We start from the raw sequence: 22184 nt of genomic DNA on the forward strand, positions 1-22184 counted from the left end.
ATTACTGATTACCGTATGGGGCTTGGAATATACTTAAGAGTAAATACAAAAGTCTAGACCTATCACAAATAAATATTAAGGGCATTGAAGCAAGAAATCCACACTCTACCATGGTACATAGGCTGCACAGAAGCAAGTTCAAAGGGGCTTAACGAATTAATATGTAGTAGAAAGATACCAAGCTCCACACCTACTGTATGATTCATTGCATATATTCATATAAGGAAATCTATACATAGTTCTCACTATAGAAGATAGCTTTCATCAGGTGCAACCTATTGTTCTCTTGGCCTCATTACCTACTGTATTAGGTTTCCTATTGCTGCTACTACAAATTACCATGGACTTTTTGCTTAAAATAACTCAAAAAAATTATTATCTTGCAGTGCTGAAGTTCAGAAATCTGAAATGGGTCTCACTGGGCTAAAATCAATGTACCCTCAGGATTGTGTTCCTTTCTAGAGCCTCTAGGGGAGAAACTGTTTTCTTGCCTTTTTCAGCTTTTAGAGGTTGCCCACATTCCATGGGTCTTGGCTTCTTTCCATCCTCAAAGCCTGCAATGGCCAGTTGAGTCTTTCTTACATCACATCCCTCTGACACTGACTCTTATGCCTCCTTCTACCACGTTTAAGGACTCTTGTGAATCCATGAGCTCATCCACATAATCCAGCCTAGTCTTATTTTAAAATCAGGTGATTCACAGCCTTCATTCCATCTACAACCTTAATTCTCCCTTGCCAGTGTAACATATCATAGGTTCTGAGCATTAGCGTGTGGACATCTTTGAGTGGGGTGGGCACTGTTGTACCACAACTACCAAGTTAAAAATAATCTAAGTAGCATGACAGAGTGGATTTTTCCTGAGTTGTAGAGCTTCTTGTCCCCAGTCTCTTAATGCCCATTAAATCCAAGGGGAAACAAAGAACTCTCTTAAATTACCGTGGGATATGTGACTACCAAGGAGTCAGGTATGATAAGAAGAATTGTGTAAGATTCTCAAAAGCTTCACACAGAATAACCGAAAGAAATTAAAACAAACCCAGAGAGATTCACAGTTCTTGAAGACACAGGAAGCAAATTTGAGAATCTCAGATTATTTCTACTTCTTCTGATTTATTTTCTCAGTGCAATATTATAAACATTATTTATTATATGATTGAAAAAATGGAGAAATAGAAAAGTTACTTTCCTGAATTTATTTTCAAATAAGGAAAATAAAAATAGGTACTTTAAATTGTATGTCGATCCTGAGCCTGGAAAAGAGGGGGCGTTATTGTCCCCAGCTTATCTTTTAAAGGTGAGGAACATGGAGCTTATTAGTAACCACACTGCTAGAAAGTAGCAGCACCAGGACCCAAACCCAAGTTTCCCCAACTCTAAGTCTGCGCTTTCATTGCCAGTATTTAGCCACTCCACTGCCACGCCAGTCACGTCAGAAACCTGAAAAATTTTGTTTCTTGACTTGTAAGATTTTAGTTAAATTATTTAGCCTGAAAACCGCAACTGTTTTATAGTACTCAAGAATATCTTTAGAGAACTCAAGTAATCCTGTAACTCACTAAAAATAAAATGGTTGTTACAGTCTGCATTATCGCCTTTATTTAAATTTATTTTATCAAGAATATATATGATTTCTAATACATATAAAATCCCCTTTTACATAAACAAAGATAATTAATATGAAAAAAGGGAGAGCCATATCAATTTATTTGGTTTTGAAACACCCTCAGGTTGGAGCTTTAATACAATTATGCTGTTTCTCACATATAAAGGCTCTCACTCTCTCTCTGTTTGAAGCAAGCTTCCTTCAACTTAAACAGAATTTCATATCACCCAAAATTTAGACCATTACTAGCGATAATAGCCAAGGTAAATTAAAATGGCGTGATAATGTTACAGGAAGTTTACATTTTAAATGGTATGTTTCAGGGTGTGGGTGAAAGAAACATTCTTGACCATCTTTTTTTCTGCTTGCAGAAGAAAGTTGCTTACCTTTTGGCCTTTTCCTTGCTTCTTTCAGAGTGCTATGTAAATGAGAAACACTCCTCAGAAAGTATGTCAATTATATTGCGCCCTGTGTTTTTTTAAGTGTCAGCAGGAAGAGACATTGAGTAACACCGAGGAGAAGTCACGCTATCTGCTTCCACACCACCTGCTAGGAACAGGCAGGGTCAACATGAAAGCGCACGGAGACACCGGGCAGGAGAAACTAAGGAATGAGAGGCTGACGCCTAAGACCAGCCCAAACCCTAAGCCTCTTCCATCAATGCTGCTTTGCTGAGTTTCCAGATTGTATTGTTTTCCTTAATAGAGCGTTGAGTTTTATCCTGGCTGGCAGTTTGACTTCCTCCCAAATCAGTTTGGTTATTCCAAGGTGTTTTTTCAAGCACTGTCAGGGTTGGCCTAGCATAGCCTTTTCCTAAGGCTAAATTAGCCTATTTCTAAGATAGAGCCTTTGTGGGGTCTCTAGTGAGTGTCCAGGATTTTCAATGAAATCTTTCTGGCCAGGATGCTCAGAACTAGCATATTTCTCAGCCCCTGTGAACTCCAGTCATCATGCAGGTCCTTGCTTACTGTTTCATTTGCCTGCTTCAGGGAGTCTTGCACTGTGTATGTACAGCTTAGTGTTTAATTAAAGACCTCTGACTTCTGCAGCGCCAAATTTAAGATACTCCAGTAACCCCCAACTCTGGTCTGTGTTGGTTCAGAGGACCACTGTCCGATTCGGCACCCCTTCCTGGTGCTGCGATCCAGAGCACATTTCCACACAGAAAGCTAAGCAATCACGATGCTTCCCTCATTGGTCTTCCCGTATCTCAAGGATTATAGTCCTACTGTTCATGTTTGTAAATGCCTGCAAACAGTTGTTGCATATATTGTGTCCAGTTTTATAATTGTTTATGTTAGGATGGTGTTCTAGTTTATTAACTGCTGGAATGCAATACACCACAAATGGAATGGCTTTTAAAAGGGGGAATTTAATGAGTTGTTAGTTTACAGTTCTAAGGCCAAGAAAATGTCCCAATTAAAAAGAAATATCCAATCAAAGGCATCCAGGGAAAGATACCTTTGTTCAAGGCCGATGAAGTTCAGGGTTTCTCTCTCAAGTGAGAAGGCACATGGTGAATACAGTCAGGGTTTCTCTCTTGGCTGGAAGGGCACATGGTGAACATGGCGTCAACTGCTAGCTTTCTCTCCTAGCTTCCTTTCATGAAGCTCCCAGGGAGGCATTTTTCTTCTTCATTTCCAAAGATCGCTGGCTGGTGGGCACTCTGCTTCTCGTGGCTATATCATTCTGCTCTCTCAGAAATCTCTTGCATTCTCCAAAATGTTTCCTCTTTTATAGGATTCCAGTAGACTAATCAAGATCCATCCAAATGGGTGGAGACACGTCTCCACCTAACCAATTTAACAACCACTCTTGATGAAATCACATCTCCAGGGAGACGATCTAATTACAGTTTCAAACATACAATACTTAATAGGGATTAGAAGAAATGGCTGCCTTTACAAAATGGTACTAGGATTAAAACATGGTTTTTCTAGGGTACATAAATGATTTCAAACCAGCACAGATGGCTAGTTCAGTACTTGTTACTCTCTCAGGCATGAAATCAGAAGTCAATCCCAGCCCTTCTAATGGATTTGTCTTCTCATTCACACGCTTGCTGACATGTTTGACTAGGCGAGAGGCACATCATCCTGCTTTTCCTCCTCTCTAGAATCTATGCAGACGGTTTACAGTTTTCCTGTTATCATTTTACTGCTCCTTGGCTAGGTTTTCCAGGTTACTTGACTCTTATTTGGTCCTGAATATCAGCTAAGGCTGAAGACTTGTGAGGCACTTGCATACAATAGCAGTTAAACACACCAGTAAATAAAAGTGCAAGTGAAAGGGAGAAGAGAGAAGGAGAGTAAGGGGCAGAGAGGAGGTTTGCCAACTGATTGAATAATTCACTGCTTAATTCTGAACATTCGATTCATAATGATTTATACACTTATTTCTGAACTTATGCCTTTATAACTTAGCATACGTTCACTCTTGGACCTATATTCTTCTCTATCTTACCAGCTTTCTTTCCATAAATACTTTTATAATTGTCTAAATAAATTGGAGTCACTTTTAATTAGCAATACCTTAGATTTCTTTCTCGGCAATCTGGATGTCCATCATTTCAGTGCAATTGAACAACTAAATAACTCAGAGTAATTATTAATTCAGTCCTAAGTACAAATTCCCAGGAGAGAGAATTTTATTTTCCTAGCTTGTGTTGGGTGTCCACCTGAAACAATTAATTGTGGCAATAGGTGATGGTTAAATAAATCACGTAGTGCAAAAATGGCCTCCAAAACTATTCCTTTCACCAAGAATGGCATTGCGGCTAATCTTCTTTTTTCTTTTGAAATAATCATAGATTCACAGGATATTGCAAAGAATGTAGTGGAGGTCATGTTACTCCTTCACCCCCACCTTCTTCAATGTTGAAATCTTGCATAATAATAGTACAAAATCAGGAAATGGTCATTGCTACAATTCACAGAGCTTACTCAGATTTTACTAGTTACATATGCACTTGCATGTGTGTGTGTGTGTGTATAATTTATGCAATTTTATCCCATATGTAGCTTCAAATAGCTACGCCACAGTTGAGATAAGGAACTGTTCCATCCCCTCAAGGCTTCTTCGTGCTACTACTGCTTTAGATGTATCTTTCTCCCCCAATCACTCATCTGGAAACCACTAATCTTCTTCCTATCCATATCATTTTATTTCAAGAATGTTATATAATTGAAACCATACAGTATGTAACCTTTTGAAACTGATTCTCTTTACTCAGTGTAACTCCCTTGAGGTCTATCCAGGCTGTTATATAGATCAATAGTTGTTATTTCACTTTGCTAAGTAGTACTCAGTAGTACTGAAGGATATATCTTGGTTTGTCACTTTTTTTTTTAACCACTCACCCATTGAAGCACATTGCAGGGCATTGGATATTGTGAATAAAGTTGATAGGGACATTCATATATAGGCTTTTGAATGAATGTGTCTCTGTTTCTCTGGGATTTTCTAGTTTGCCAATTCTGCCATAACAAATACCACCATCTGGTTGGCTTAAACAACAGGAATTCATTGTCTCACAGTTTTAGAAGTTACAACTCCAAAATCAAGGTGTCAGCAAGCCATGCTTTCTCCAGAGTCTGTAGTGTTCTGCTGATGGCTTGCTGGCAATCCATAAATCAGTCTCTGCCTCCATTAATCTGTCTCCTACCACGTGCCAAAATATCTTCTGATTATAAGGATTCCAATTATATTGGATTAACGCCCACCCTCCTCTTAACAGCATCTTTGAATATCTTATTTCTAAATGAGTTCACATCCCCAGGATAGAGGTTCGTCGTTGTGGGGGCATGGTTCAATCCGTAACAGGGATGAATTCTCAAGACTGGAATTGCTGGGTCATATGGTGTGGTAGGCAGATTAACGACCTCCCAAAAGATGTCCACGACCCAATCCCCAGAGCTGTGACTTTGCAGCTGTGATTCAGTTAACTATTTTGAGATGGGGAGATTATTCTGGGGTATCTGGGTGGGCCTCACTGTAACAATAGGGAGTTCTTATAAGAGCAAGGAAGAGGGTCAGAATCAGAAAGAGAGGAAGATGCTACACTGCTGTAAGGTGGAGGAAGGGGTCTGAAGCCAAGGAATCTTGGTGGCCTATGGAAGCAGGAAAAAAGCAAAAAACAGATCCTTTCTTAGAGTTGCCAGAAGAAATGCAGCCCTTCTGACACCTCTTTAACACCAAATAAACCAGTTTGGACTTTTAGACCTCCAGAAATATGAGAGAATAAATATTTCTTTCTAAGTCAGTTAATTTGTGATCATCCATTGAGAAAATGAATACACATGGTAATTGAATTTTTAGTTTTAGAATAAACTGCCAAAGTATTTTTCAGATTGAATGTATCTTACTTTTGCTATGCTGCTATCACTAATACCACAAACTGGTTTTGGTTTAAACAGGAATTTATTAGCACTTAGTGTCAGAGATGAGAAGACTTGTTTCTTTTTGGGTTTGACAGGGTTCTCAATGGCCAGCAATCCTTAGCTCTCTCATCACATAACAATATACTCTCCTTTTTCTTCTGGGTTCTCTTGACTTCTGGCTCCTTCCCATGACTTTCTTCTCCCATGGCTTTCTTTCTCCATTTCTGAATTTCTTCTGTTTATAAAGGCCTCCAGTAATCCAGATTAAGGTTGACCGCCTTTAGTTGGGCCACACCTTAACTCAACATCTTCGATAAATCCTATTTACAATGGGTTTGTACCCATAAGAATGTGGATTAAGATTATGAATGTGTCTAAATTGGGACACATAAGTCAAGTCAGTACACATTTCTCTGCATTGTAACGTCTTCCCCTTTCTTCAAGACACACCATATATCCTGCTTCTTTTGTGAAGCCTTTTCTTATTCAGTGATTAAATATTTTTGATTGCCTTTTAGATGTCAAGCAGAGAACTATACAGACAAGATCCTTACTTTCATCTAGAGAGGCGATACAGGTAACATATAAACACACAAAACAGGAAAATATCAAATAGTAATCAGAGGCATAAAGAAAATAAAATAGCTTTAGTGATTGCTTTAGATTAGATGGTGGGAAAAGGCCTTCCTGAGGTGGAAAGATTTGAGCTGAAGTTTGAAAGTTATTCACCGTGTGATGATCTTCAGAAGGAACATTCAAGGCAGGGCATCAGCTTGAGAATCACCACTAGGGTATAAACCAAAATGCCGATATGGCTGAGGCACAGAGAACAGGGAGGGGAATTATAGCAGAAGAGGTTAGGTGGGTAGTCAGAGGACAGATCATAGGGTGTCTTGTAACATAGGATAAAGGGTTTATCATGTATCCATAGCGTATTGGGAATACGTATTGTAATAGTTCAAGCAGGTCACTGTCACTGCTATAATGAGAATGATTTGGGATGAAGCAAGAATCGAAAGGGGAACATCAATTAAGAGACTACTGCATAACTAGATTGCTGGTGGTGGATTTGGAGAAAAGGTGACCTTTTTAGGATTTGTTTGTGGGGTATAGTCAAGAAGATTTCTGCTGGATGGCCTGTGGGAAGGCAGGAAAGAGAGTTATTTGGTTTGAGAACTAGGCAATAGTGGTGCCCTTTACTGTAGAGGCTTTCTAATTCAGGTATGTGGTGCTGGAGAGAGCAGAGGTGTAAAATAAGCAGTTAAATTTATGAATTTGAATGGAGAAGTCGTCATTGACCATGAAAGGTTAATTTTGGAGACATAAATTCGGGAGTGATCAGTATTTCAAATTATGAAGTGGATGGAACTGAAAATGGAAAAGAATGCAGATAAACAAGGGGGATCAAGACACCACAACTTATAGATATGGTAGAGGAGGAAGAGCTTATAAAAAGAAGATCGAGTAGTGGCAGTTTGTGAAGTTGGAAAAAGATCAAGACAGTTTCAAATTGTGGAAACCAAAAAAAAAAAAAATCTTTCAATAAAGAGGCTGTGGATGTCTCCATTGGCTGCTACTGCAAAATCAAATAAGATAGAGACAGAGAAATTGCCTTTGGATTTGTAATATGGGGAGCCTTGCTAATCTTAAAAGAAGTCTCAAAGAAATGGTGAGTTCAGAAGCCTAACTGCACAGGTTTAAAGAGAAAATAGGTTAAGAAATGGAGACAGCTGCTTGAAATGTTTTGTATGTTAATGTGAATAGTCTTGTAAAAAGATAAATAGTGCAGGATAAAGAGGGGACATTTGAAGGAAATTCTTTGAAAAGGTGAAAAGGGAGAAAAATCAGAGCAAATGGAATAGCAGGCTTTGGGTAGGAAAGCGCACACTTTCTCCATGTGTCAGAAAGGAAGATAAAGAAGTTGAATACTTATGTGGAATGTGTAGGTAACTCGGCAATTTGTGATGTGTGGGAAAATGAAGGTGTTCTTGCTTGATTTTACTCAATGAAATATGAATCAAAGGCATCTGTTGAGAATTTGGAGCTGTAAAATAATTGCCAGGGAGAGTAGGAAACTGCAGATGAAATGGAAGTGTTATAGGGTTGATTGGCAGAGTTGATCTGAGAATGTGTCCATGATTTAAAATGAAATTATGCTTTGTCTTTGTGTTTCTTTCAGTGATATACAGGTGCTGAGGAGTGGAGTTTGAAGGGTGGATGAATTTAATCAAGTTTTGCCAGTTGAGTACAATGGAAGAATAGAAAGGGGCTGAGGGAGTAGTTATAATTATGGACAATAGAATATGAGCTGGATGAATGAGAGAAAGAGTGAAGACGTAAGAGAAGTGATAAATAATGAATTGATGAGCTCAATCAAATCAATTTCAGCCTCAGCGAAAGCAGAGAGTTAGATGTCAGGTGTAGATACTAAAATAGGTGAGCTGGAAGGATGGAAGTGTTGGTAGTAAAGCAAGATGCTTGCAATCAAGATTTTGGGGATAGTACACTCATTAATGGTCATATCGAGGTATAGGTATAATTGATCATAGAACACATGGTGGAAGAAGGCATTACTGGAAAGGAGAAGGTTGAGGAGGAGAGAGGCGAGGCAGGATGTTAAATACATGGTCCATAGGGATACTGAAATTACCAAGATAGCAAGAGTAGGGTTACAACAGGAGCCAGTACACCCGGTAATGATGCCATCCATGATTTGCCCAGCTTGGGTATGGTTTCTCTTCTTTCGAATTTTTTTTTTTATATATATTGTACTTCCTTAGTAATACTTGGCTTATTCTTTGGTGCTGTATACTTTTTCCCATTCTTTTAGAGTAGGTAATAAGCTCAAACTTGTTCTTACCTGCTATAGTACAAATACACATTTTCCAACACAAGGTTGTGGTAAGTGAGAGATTATAAAATGTGACACTAGGAGATTTCTATAGGACTCAGGAGAATCATTTCATTAAGGACTGTGATTGCTCTAAGTAGGAGAACACAAGTCAGTAGTTTACTTCAAGGACAACGCTACAGAGAAATCATATGTCAAAGACAAAGACAGGTGCAGACAATCAAAATTTATTTTTAAAAGATATTTTTGATGATTAAATAGTATAAAAATAAACAGACATTTGTGTCAAGACCTTTTTTTTTTACTTAAATTAATTTGAACATATGAGACACTGAAACATTCACATGTAGGTCCCCAATTCCCAGGTCCAGTCAGAATATTGATATTAAAAACAAATCAAGTTTAAAAAAAAACAGTTAAGTGTTTCTATACTAGCACTTCTAACATTGATTTCTTTTTACCCTTAAACCTTTTACACATAACATCTTTAAAAAAATTCCCCTGAGTTATTTCTCTAAAATGAAATTTATTTCATTTCTCCCACTTCCCGAGATACATTTTTTCAGTTATTTACAAATTTATTGATTACAGTAAAATTTACCATAGTTAACACTAAAATTTAAAGATTTACTGATTCATAGTAATTTACAAAATGGCTAACTTTGTAATCAGTGTTTGATTTAAAAACATTAAAACCTACTATGCTCCACACAGAATATTTCCCCAATAAATTACAGTTGAATGAATTAATGAAGCATCCACAGGTCCTTCAAAAATACAGAAAAGTTAGTTTTATGGCACATCCAGGTTGATGAGTCACACTGTTCTCTACAGACTACCAAACAGGTAAATCCTATTGATACACAACCTAACGTTAAATATCTTAATACAGCAGAGTTGTTTCCTGAAAATTCACTCACAAATCTTAATCCAAGCATTTCCCTTAACTGACATAATAATTGAATGAGGTAACCCCCTACAATAAATGATGCTGACATACTGAAAAAAATATCCAATGATTGCAGGCTTAAACCATTTTAAGCACGAATGTCCCAATAAAACATAAATAACAATCATCAATAAATTAAATTAAGTAATGTACAGTACCAGAAATGTCAGCTGACAATGAGAAGGGGAACAGAAGCAGCAGTATCTTGCTGGGAATTATGCAGGAATTTTTGTTATTGTTGTTTTATATAAGAAGGGCATCCATTAAAATAGGAATGCAACTTTCATCCCAGCAATATTCCCTACAGTTCTTTCTAAGATACTAGCCTATTTGTAAGCTTCTCTGGTCATAGCTAAAATTAATTATAAATAAAATTCTGTGCCTTTCAATTAAAATAAATTTATACCGGTCTTTTTATGAGCTTTTGTTATTATTTTTTCTTTTATTCCTCGAAAGAGGAATTAGAGTCCTGAGCTGAGGTTTTCCTGAAAACTTGCCTAAGTCTAGTTAAGAAAATACAGGCAGAAAATCCAAAGAAAGATAAGCCCAGATCTTGAAAACAAAACAGAAGTAGCAAAATGTCTCTTAGCAAAATGGCAAAGAGAATAAAATAAATGGAACAGCGTGCAGATAATCAGGCTTGATTCAAACGCTCAAATGCACATATTGAATTGTCTTAGTCAAGATTCAGATAAAATCAACATGTGAAAATGAAATTAAGCATTTGAGAGGAATCTCATGAGGTTTTTGCTATTTTTGCACTATGATATGGACTGCCAAATCATACTGTACAACAGAAAATCTGAAGGAAAGAAAAAATAGATCTTTAGCCAAGTCCAGTGAGGTAATTACATCACAACAGTCTCTTTCGAGTACCACGCCTGTGGTACTCAATGATCCTTCAAGAGTTTAAAGCCAAATGTGAACTGTAATATAGTTTTTTTCTTTATTGTTTATTTTAAATATAGACTCTTTCGTTGCCATCGATTTTGCTTGATACTAGCAATATAAACAAATTCTGGAATCTCATGGCATGTTATTTTATTAATTTTTTGTAGTGCCTCTATCAATTTAATACCTTTGGCATTTTGATAATACTAAAAAGAAATTGTAACAATAACATAAAGTAAATTTTCATTCCTAGTGAAAAAGCAAATATCTCTTATGCAATTTCTTGCATAAGAGATTTTGCTTTTTCACTAATTGATGTATAATTTGAACTGACTTTAATAGACTTAAATCTATGACAGCTCATTTTATTGATGAGGATACAGATTTAATAACTTTAGCACAGGAAATAAGCAATCTTCTACCCTGAGAATTTAGAAATTTCTAATTGTTTTCTCAATGCTGCTTTACCAAATTGACACGAAATTATTAATGTCTGACAGTAATTCATTAAAAAATGCACTACTACCATTTTTGTTTGATGACAGAAAAATGTCTAAAAACTCCTAAAAATTCCCAAATATTAGTTGCTCCTGATGCATCATGGAAGATACACCGGAAACATCTACAGTGTAGAAACCAGCAGCATTTTCCCACCTTGCTAACAGCATTTACACTCAAAACACCTTTGCTTTCCTTCTAGTTATAATGTGATATAAATTGAAATTCAGGATAAAAGATGTCAAAACTCATTTCCTGCTGGTGTATATGTATATGTAAACCTGTTTTCCCCTTTAGCTTGAAGAAAATATGGATAAGATGTAGTAACACAAAAATCTTCACAAGTATGACCCCTTTCTCCGCAACAGGAGTACTGCCTTCTGTTACAGAAGATGTTAAGCAAAATAAGGAGTTTATCATAAATATTATTAAATAATTAAGTTAAAAGAAATAGTTCATAATAAATAAATAAATACGATCAATAGACTTCTATAGGTCAGTTGAACGTCCTTTCAGCAGTACTGTGGGATTGATATCCTCGAGTCTGGAGTGGGAAGAGCTTGCATTGATGGTGACAGCTTTGGTGAGTTGTGCATCCTGAACACTGAAGGCAGTGAAGGGACAGCCTTTCACGTTATTGCAGATGAGAGACTGGATGGAGGCTGTGTTGATGATTTTAAAGCCTGTTTCTCCACCAAACGTGCTAGGCTTCCAGTAGTCAGGAGAACATATGGGATTCCCCATGAGTCCTTTCAAGGAGAATGGAGCTCCGATTTCTACCATGGTCTCACCGAAGATGGCATCCGGACGCGGCTGTTCTACCAGAAGGGCAGGGTACAGTTCCATGGCATCGATGTCACCGTAGAGTTCCTCTAACTCCGCTGCCATCTCCTTCTCTCCTAGAAGAGGGATGAAGGCAGAGAGTCAACCACCGAAAAGGCTTTACAAAATAAAGACTAGTTTTACTCCTTGGCTCCATTTGCCCTCCACATCCCTGTTGTTTCATTCTCACTCCCGATTTCTTTTAGGAAGTTAAGAGATCGTTTCTCACCTGTAAGTTCTTCAAAGGATTTATAGGGCTTCAGCAGAAAGCGTTTGCGGTACTCATTAAGAGACTGGTATTTCATCTGTCTGCTCTGGTCGATTGAGGCCTTTGCTACGTTTTGGACAGCAAGGGGGACGTTCCGGCCACCAGCAACCTGTGGAAAATGAATTAAAACTGTAAAACAAGGCTTTCTGCGGGGAAATTTACAGTTTCTATTTTTAAAAACATTCCTTGGGCATAAAATAACTAACCCTGGTGCTCAGCTTTACGCTGAGACTTAAAATGATCTTTCTGTCCTGGAAAGAATTACACACATTTCAACAGGAGCTGTGCTTAAAATCCAGTGAGCCCTAGTCCAGAACTATCTTGCTTTTAGAATGATAAAAATTAAGCTGACATTCACACTGAAATTTCTATAAGATGACAGATAGTTTTTGAAAAGTTTCGTTTTTAAGGTGTGGACACACATTGCCACTTTTCTGGGGGAGAGCAAAGTAGACTAAATGTTAGTTGAGAAAAACAAAAAAGTTGGGCTTCTCATCCCAAGAAAAATACTCTGCCAATAAAATAATTTATTATTATTTTAGTAAGCTTAAGAATACTAATTTGTGAGACAAACATTCTGAAGTTACTGACGAGGCTTTTGTTTTGTTTTTTAATCATAATGCTCACCCTGCCAGCACTCTGCCTGGTGAAGGATTCAACGAACTGCGTAAGGCCATGCTCCAGTAATATAGAGTTGTTGTAGAGGAACTGTTGATAGTTGTATTCCTGGCCATCGATTTGAAAGGTGTCAGGCAGAAGCGGATGCCAGTGGTAGAGTGTGTTAAACTCAGCAGCAATACGGTTTTGGTACTGGAATTGTTGGTTGAAAAGCAGCTCTGGGTCAAACTTCAGTTTGAAGTGGTAGCCACTCAACTGCTGCACATAATCTTCAATCACGATCTTAATAGTCTCTCCTAGTCACCCAAAAAGAATGAAGAACATCAATTCTTTCTCATCACAAGCTTTCAAGCAACTGAACTCCAAGTTTATGAATTAGGTATTCCTTCACTTTTCTCCTTTTCTTTTTTCCCCTCACACTATCACAATAAAAGTAATCACATAGGGCAGTGCAACGGTGGCTCAGTGGCAGAATTCTCGCCTGCCATGCCAGGGACCCAGGTTCGATTCCCAGAGCCTGCCCACGCCAAAATAAATAAATAAATAAAAGCAACTATATTAACAATCATGCCCAAGGATAAGACATCTGGTTATATGGGCTTTTATGAATTAATATTGAATGTGAGATTTCAGTTTTATTCCATTCCCTCAGAATTACTCATAATACAGCCAAGATATAAAAGGCTTTTCTCTGGGGCAGAGGGTTGCATTTAACTGATTTTCTCTTCTTGCTTACCTGTCAGTATGAGTCTGCTCGTCTGGAATAACCGCTCATCATCCCACTCTGGATGCTCCTGCTTGAGCACATCGCACACACGGTTGTGCTCCCGAAGCCATATGGTGGCGTACATCATCAGACCGGGCACCAGTCCGAAGACCTCCTGCCCCACGGCAAACTGCAGGTGCTCAGGGACATGGGGTGGGTAGATCATGTCGACCTGAGACTCTCTGACTGTGGGGGGGTACATCTCTCCACCAATGATCTGCAAATGAATAGTGATAAACATTCATAAAACAGAGCCAAGAAACAACTTTTTGTCACTAGGGATTTTAAAATATGGATGGGGGTGATGAGTCATAACTAATTCTTAGGTTCAAATGGAACATACCTGGTATTTCAATTTTCCATCCTTGAAGAGTCTCAGTTTATGCTGTCGATCCAGGGTTTCACCATAAATATGATTTAAGTCCACCTTGAAAATTATGGAAAAATTTTGATTAACTATTGTTGGACTTATTTTTATCTAAATAAAAATCTAAAGTGCCTATTATCTAAAGTGCCTATTTTATAATTAAATAATATGACGTTTAATTTTTAAAATTTCAACATATTTTTATCAGTCACAATACATAAATTGTTTATCCACCAAAAGCTGCAAACCTGTATGTGCCTCTCACTTTTAATGATATTAATATCTCATATGAAGTCCACAGTTTATCATGTTTCACTACAATCAGATAGTTTTTATAAACTAGTAAGACAACTTACTATGGATATTGAATCCTTATTGATAAATTGAAACCACGTTGTTAAAATGCTGCAAAACTCTCACATTATAATATTTACAGTAGCATAATCAGGGTGCTAAAATACTTTGGAAGGCAAAAGATTATACAGTGGAAATATTTTAAACTAAAATGAATAGTCAAGTTACAAATATAGACCCTAAGTAGGTTTTTAAAATTAAACCATGAATTAAAATGGAAAATTCCATGATGGATTTTATAGATAGGAATTTTTTTAAGAGAAGAGGGTATATTATTTGATGTGGCAAACAAATTTCTTTTTTGCCTTTACTGTTTTCACTTCAGTATAATTAGCTATATTTTTCTGATTTCATGCTATCTTACCCCATGGCCCAATCCTTTGGTGAAAGCTGGTCCTCGCTTGTGATCTGTCTTGAAAAATTGATGGGTGAAGTGCTGAGCAAAGAATGCAAACATCATATTTGTGCCCTGGGGATCAGGGATGAACTTTCTTCTTAGAAGGAACTTTTCCACAATCTCTTTCGAATCAGGAAGCTCTTTCTTCCCTGAAATATAAGGAAACTAAGCTAAGAATCCATATATTCAAGGAAGCAGATTGTGCTGTCAATTTATCAGAGCTTTCTTCACTTGCAGGATAAATATAATATGAATTGGATTATACTATAAATGAGAGTTCTAAGAAATGGTGAATAAATTCTTATTGAATAATTTATCTATTTTTGTTTAACTATTACTAGTTCAGTTTTAATGAAATAATTTGAAAAGATTATATGACAATGGCCACTTAATTTCATGGAATAGTTTACTTAGATTCACACTTAAAAAATATCCCCATATATATCCATAATAAAGGAAAAAAGTTTACTTTTAGTAACAAATAATTGATAATATAGGGTCCAATTTTCTATTTGGCAATGCAAACTCCAGAGCAATTAGTACATCTCTTAACTGCTTTCCTACACTCACCTTTCACACCCATGGGAGTTGGGCAGTCATCAGCCACCGGAGGAAGGGCTCTGGTATAATAGGAGAGGTTGGAAAAGGCTTCCCAGCTTTTGTAGCCATAATGTGCATTATAAGTTGGTGGACTTTCAATCAAATGTGATCTTGCTGAAATTTCAAGAAAAATAATATCTCTTATTGGTCCCATACGTACAGCAAAACAATGTTCATTTTTATTGTAAAATGAGGAAAGTGGCACAAGGGGCAGAATTTAATTCCCACAAAGATACTCTGCTTTTACAACAACTACACTTTAGAGTTAAACTGCCATTTGTAATAGCAAAGGATAAATTCATTTAAATTCATCTTTAATAATGCATGTATATCGTACACAGAATATTACGACATAGCAATCCTGATTTTTTTAAACAACTGTATACTGCACAAGAGACTTATGACAGGAATGTCTAGCCATGGAACTCACTCTAGAGCTGTATTTTCTTGCTGGTCCCAATCCACATTAACCATCTACTTTCTGGGTGTTACATGTTCAGAACAATTGTCTGACCCCTGGACATTGAATAAGTCACTGGACTATACTTCCTTTACAAATCAAAAGAGACGGTGGGAGAGTTAAGGAGAGAAGGGTGGGTAACTGGGTTGCGAGTGAAAGTCTGTAAAACTGTACAAACTGGATGGGACCTAGTTAATATTCTCGTGTCTATCAAGACAGAAGGGATACTGAAAAAGGTATATTTAAAACCACTTCGTCAAGGTTGGAAATATATTTTTGGATTAGCCTTCATAAACTACAGTATTATAAACCACACTTTTAGGAAGATGAAAACCTTAAAAAGAGACTCCTACTTACATGTCAGCACGTATTTCATAATAGAGTTTCGCAGCACGGGAATATTATTGACGATATTCCAGACTCCCTTGAAATGGGTAAGTACGTAGTGTACGGTGTTCGGAGTGGGTTTCAGGAGTAATTTTATTCTTGTCAGAAATTCAGCTGCAATAAGAAAAAAAGGGGGGGGGGGAGAAATTTATATGGCCCATTATAAGACACAAATCTCTAAAATGATCATTGTTTGTGGTTCCATTCCAAAGGAGGGAAATCAAGGATAAACTTACGTGTTGAACAGTTTTCACCATAGAATCCTGTCCGGGTGCAGTCACATTTATACTGGTCAAATCCTACGCTCATACACACACCTCGGTTTTGACACGGGTTGGAACAGCAAGGATTTGCTACAATAAAAGGAGAGTAAATTCATTATTTTTTACTTAACCTTGACATCAACCATTTAATTGCTTCACTTAGAATCATAATACATTGAAGAACCATAAAAATAGAAAAACATTGTTTAAACCTTCCTATTATAAATAAGAGTAATAGAACATTCAACCTGGAAAGTAATATCACTAAGCCTTTTCTTAATGATACGTTAAGTGTCCGAGTTAGCATTTTCAAGAAGCTCAAATAAGTGGCATTTTCAAAATTAAATTGTATGAATCAGTACATTATTCACAATTTAGGAAAAATTTCAAAGTAAAAAGAGCTTTTGAAAAAAAAAAAATTCTTATCTTAAAAACGTATCACGGCTTTCCTGAGGCAGAAATAAATACGGCAACTAGTTTATTTAAAAAAATTAGCCCCTTTCAACCACGTTAGGTACCACACACAAATATCTCACATATATTTAACAGATGCTGGTTTATCGTGATGACCACCTGCAAACTACCATCCCTCTTCCCATTCGCAGGTGAGAAAAGCGAGGCTCAGGCAGACCAAGGAGCTGGTCCAATTAAGCAACTGACTGGGTGGCAGAGCTGTGACACCCACCCAGGGCTTCTGGACTCAAGTGGTCCAAACTCTTTACAAAGTCACGCGGCCCCTCCCGCGGGAGAGAACGGAGGGCCCGGAGGCCCGCGGAGGCCCGGGTGCGGGACGCCGGGTACCCACCTGCGTTGCAGAGCGCCAGGGCAGCGCACAGCAGCAGGGCGCGGGCGAGCATCTCCGCCGAGGAGGGGGCGCCGGGCGGGCAGAAGAGCTGCGGTCTGCGGTTTTCCGAATCCAACTCTGGAGGCGGCGCTACGGCGGAGGTCCTGGGCGTGCTCCGACGCGGGCGGCAAAGTCGTTTGACAACTGGAAGCTAACGGGGAGAACCTTTCTTTTATTAGCGAAAACCAGGCCCACGTGACACATGACTGGCCTCTTTCCCCATCTTACGTACCACTAAAGTTAGAAATTGCGCAAGTCAGAGGCGGAGGCAGGACCTCTTAGGCACGTAAAGGGGAAAACTAGAAAGCGGGGACCCTCCCTCCGCTGCCCGGTTCTAATCGCCCTTCCCCGCTCTCATCTTCCGCTTCTTCCCCACCCCACCCCCGCCCCAGGTTCCATTTCTAGTTTGCTCCGGATTCTTTTCCTTGGTTCCAGCCTCTTACTGAGCGCTCCTGAGGGCCACTGCACTCTCAGATTCCCTTCGAGGGGCGGAGAGGGGGGTGGGGTGCGGGGGGCACGGTGCGGGTGGGGGGCACTTTGGCTGCCCGTCCGGGAAGTCGAGCGCCGAGCAGGTTCCAGAGCGCAGGGAGTTCCCCACGCGCCGCCGCCTGGTTTCGGCGCCGGGGTCTGCGCCGCCCGAGCCAGTCAGGAGGACGGGATGGAGCGAGCAGGGCTGAGAAAGGCAGGCTTGTTCTACGCTTTTGATTTTAGAGGCGATGCTTGACTAGTTGTGTGTGCGGCGCAAGCATACGACCCCCCTCACCCCCCCTCCACACACATTTTTGGTCGAATGAAATACAATAACTATAGTCAATAAGCATATCTATAACGTATCTTCATAGCTAAACTTTTTTTTTTTTTTTAACTTAGACACACACACCCCTTGGCTTTTTGAAAGAAAGGTAAAGACAATTTTACAGTGCGGCTTCTAAGCATTTTTCCTGTTAACAGTCAGTGTGAGCTCAGGCGACTAGTGTAACATTTGTCTCTTACGAACACGGGGCATGGGGGTGTCTAGGATTTGCAGGGATGCTACATGCCCCGAACATTTACTTTAATGCGTTTCTTTCCCTGCGGTGTTGTTTCTACCGCTTGGATCACCAGCCCTTCACAGCAGAGACCGATAAAAGGAAATATAATTTGGAAGTTCCCTTTTTATCCTTTCTGTCCACTTTTCCAAGGTGATGGGTAGTGACAGTTGATCAAAACAATGTTGCATATGCTTTTCGATTGTTTCAGCTTGTTACGGCTAATTAGCTATTGCCATTTTGGAACATAGTTTAGTGAGGAATTGGATGAAATGCATGTAAAAGAGGAGTGATTTTGACAGTTTGGGTTTTCATAATCCATTGCTTTTGTTCACTATCCATTGGCGGTGGTTGAGGAGGGATGGATGAGGATGAAATTAAAAAATACAACCACCAGCAGCAAAGAAGTGGAGATTAAAATGTTCAGTTAAGGTATAAATTACCAGCAGTAATGGAAAAGAGTAGCATAAATCCTGAACTAAAACTACACTTTATTCCTCAATTTGAAGAAGACTTGTAGAAAAAAGAAAAAGAGAGAGAGACTTATGTGGAAATTTATGCCATCTTGTTTAATGCACATATGGTCTGATTCTACATGAGACACAAATGACTCAAAAACATTTCTTGTTCTATACTCATATTTAATCATTCCATTTGTGGCACTCCCATTTGTTGTAGTAAGTCATATGAAATTTCAAGTTTAAAACATAAATCATTACATTTTCCTTTTAATAATTCCATTTTTCAGGCTCATTTAAAATGAATAGGTTGTACCTACCTGAACTTTAAATGGATATTTAAAACTACTGGTTTGGTTTAGATACCATGAAAGAATCCATGTTCTGGCAAGAACAGTGTTCAAACATTCTGTGTTGGAACCCTGAGTTGATTTTGAACTCATCACATTCATTATCCTCCCCAGCAGTCATTAGTTGTAAACCTACAACGTATGGAAGGATGTTCTGTTGATTGCAGAGAGACTCTGAATTCAGAAGTGAGAATGAAGTAGAGGACATGGAGAATAGCCATATTTAAACTTCATGGAACTTCAAGAAATTGAATTCTGTTTCATAGTGGGCATTCAAGGAAAACATCTACCTGCTTGAACTATTTGATTTAATCTGCATTTGATGTGCCCTTAAAGTCAGAAAAGAGTTCAGGGGGAAACAGATTTTGAGGATGGACATAGTTCTGAAAGGAAATCCAAAGTATAAGTTTAAGAAAAATCATTAGTTGATTAGATAAATTTGACACTCGAAGACAATAAAAGATATAGGTACATTTTGAGGGGATAGGATTCTGGTCATGGGGAGTATATTAAATATCCCAAACCAAATCAAGATGTTTAAAGCTGTTTTATATGGAAAAATACTTTAATTATTGTAACATGATAAAGCTCCCCAGAGAAAATAAGGTTTTGATTATGTAGAAATCATAGCTCTCATTTTTAAATTTAGTGTTTCTGTGTTTATTTTAGGCAAATACATGTATATGTTGTACAGCATTTCTTTTATGGATCTGATGTTTGTGGGAAAGTACTATGTATGAAAGGAAGATAAGAAAGAGCATTAAAATTCTTCCAGAGCAGTCGGTTGAGTTTTACTGCCCCCTTCTGCTACTTGAATTCTTATCAACTTCTTTTTTCTAAGATATGATCTCTAGACAGATTTTATGTTTATTACAATGTTCCTAAAATTGCATATGTGCACCATTTACTTTAGATTTAACTTTCATGAATATACTGAACAGGAATGAAATATCTATTAATTGAAGGGATAAACCAATCCTGTGAATTAAAATAAAATGAACAATGACTCTTACTATCTAAAATTCTACATGAGCTAATTTTTTTTAACCACGTAAAAGCAGTGGCAATTTTTTATTTACTTTGCAATTTTGCCTCCCGTCCCCATTATGAACAAGCATAACACAGCAGACTGATCACATACATTGTCAAAATAGCCAAAGCATGCAACTTAAGCAAGTTTATAACATCAGCCACAGATAGCAACCAAAAAACCACGTTACTCACTTTTCCAAAACACAAAGATATGTACAATTTACCTTTTAGATTAACACCTAAATTACAATTTTCCCCCAGGAAAAATAATTTAGCATATCCAAATTCCCAAAACCTCTTATATAAGAAACCCCTTGTCTATAAGAACATCGAAAGATTGAAAGTAGCATAGGAAATAACAGAAATGATAAGTTCTTTATTAAGACAGACAGTTGACAAGTTCCATCCCAGAATTTCATTTCCCAGCTTACAATCATTGCATCTTCCTATACTGTAAAGTCAAATTTCATTTTTTATCATATCACAGGATAGAGATGAAAACATGACAAATATTACATTAGCATCAGCTTAAAATTTTTTCTCATTGCACTTAAACTAATTTTCATTTGTTTTTTTTTAAACTTCTTTCATGCCTGCATCTACTTCACTTTTTTGGCATGGGCAGGCTCCGGCAGTCGAATTCTTGCATGGCAAGTGAGAATTCTACCACTGAGCCACCGTTGCCCACCCTCTACTTCATGTTTTATTACACAGATAATAATGCAACTGATTTTCAGCATAATATCTAAAGGTGGACAATAAGACAATCAAAATGAGGAAAAGATTTAGATAATGCATATGGTTACTTAGCTTCTGAATAACAGAGTTGACGCTGGAGTGGAGAATTAATCTTTAATGAATGAAACAGACAAATGTGATACACTACATAAATTGCCTTCCAAGGAACAACTTTTTTTGGCACAGGCAGGCTCCGGGAATCGAACCCTGGTCTCTGGCATGGTAGGCAAGAACTCTGCTACCGGGCCACCATTGCACAGGCCCAACTTCTATTTTAACTAATGCCAAAATGACTATTGACAAGAATGATAGCAGTGTCTCCCAGGTGCTTAAAACAGTCATTTTTTCCTATTTAAAGAAAATAATATATCTTTTCATCTCTAGAAATAATGCAGATTATAAAAAGTAGTAAATATTCTTAAAATGTTTTAATTCAGGAATATGCCTAGATGACTTTCTAACGATGCATGAGTAGATTTTTCTTATTATGATAACCAAGTGGCCATTTTCCAGATAAGTGCATATTTTATACATATGCATATTTCTTATATTCAGAAATTTTACCTTTTGTTAACACTATGCTATCATATATGCTACATTTTCAATAACCACGTTGTAATTAAAAAAAATTACAAGTTAATTCATAAGCCTTGACAATTTAAAGCATTAAAAAAGTGCTGTCCGGAGCAAGGCTAGCTCAGTGGAGACCCAGGTTCGATTCCTGGAGCCTGCCCATGCCAAAAAAACCAAAACAAAAAACAAAAAGAAATGAACTGTCCCCTTCAAATAATACATCTTTAGCTTCAGCTTTCATTGGAACCATACCATACATCTAGGCTAACCCAAATAAGCTAAGGAGAGAGAGCCACAATCTGCTGACTTTTGTGATTATTTGGTAATAAAAAATAAAGATTTGCAAGTATCCTAAAAGAGACTTGTGCCTCTTCAGGACTGAAACCAGTTATTGAAAGTAAAATGAGAAAAAAAATGTTATGAGCTAATGTATTCTCAAAACAAAGACTCTAGGAGAATGAATATGTTGCTGATATTTCCAACCATTTATAAAAAATTATATTATTTTCTTTGGTTTTTAAATTCCTCAAAAACTTCTCAGCAATCTTATTCTTTTTTTTTCAGATAAGTGCATATTTTCCAGATAAGTGCATATTTTATACATATGTATGTTTCTTATATTCAGAAATGAAGGTCTTTATCATGAAGAATGCAATGCATAATCAATAGTATTAATTGGAAAATG

The 22184-nt window shown here is 37.6% G+C and overlaps 1 protein-coding gene across 1 annotated transcript; it reads right to left on the reverse strand.

The window, feature by feature from the left end:
• Positions 1-8234: 8234 nt before the first annotated feature.
• On the reverse strand, positions 8235-17476 carry PTGS2 (prostaglandin-endoperoxide synthase 2). The gene is made up of 10 exons (XM_077157262.1): positions 17282-17476; positions 16450-16566; positions 16184-16327; positions 15337-15480; positions 14734-14915; positions 13992-14075; positions 13619-13865; positions 12892-13178; positions 12226-12373; positions 8235-12073 (listed from the first exon to the last, which is right to left on the reverse strand). Exons 1-10 carry the CDS (start codon positions 17331-17333, stop codon positions 11664-11666), a joined length of 1815 nt encoding a protein of 604 aa, XP_077013377.1. The 5' UTR covers positions 17334-17476; the 3' UTR covers positions 8235-11663.
• Positions 17477-22184: the final 4708 nt, after the last annotated feature.

This window comes from Tamandua tetradactyla, chromosome 4 (genome assembly GCF_023851605.1).
Source record: "Tamandua tetradactyla isolate mTamTet1 chromosome 4, mTamTet1.pri, whole genome shotgun sequence".
Lineage (NCBI taxonomy): Eukaryota > Metazoa > Chordata > Mammalia > Pilosa > Myrmecophagidae > Tamandua > Tamandua tetradactyla.

Bases quoted from the DNA above. Each gene is read 5' to 3' on its own strand.
- PTGS2 (XM_077157262.1), bottom strand. From the start codon at position 17,333: ATGCTCGCCCGCGCCCTGCTGCTGTGCGCTGCCCTGGCGCTCTGCAAC. The intron at 16,328-16,449 runs GTAAGTTTATCC...TTCTTATTGCAG, and splicing joins TGGTGAAAACTGTTCAACAC to CTGAATTTCTGACAAGAATA. The intron at 14,076-14,733 runs GTAAGATAGCAT...ATAATTTTCAAG, and splicing joins CCAAAGGATTGGGCCATGGG to GTGGACTTAAATCATATTTA.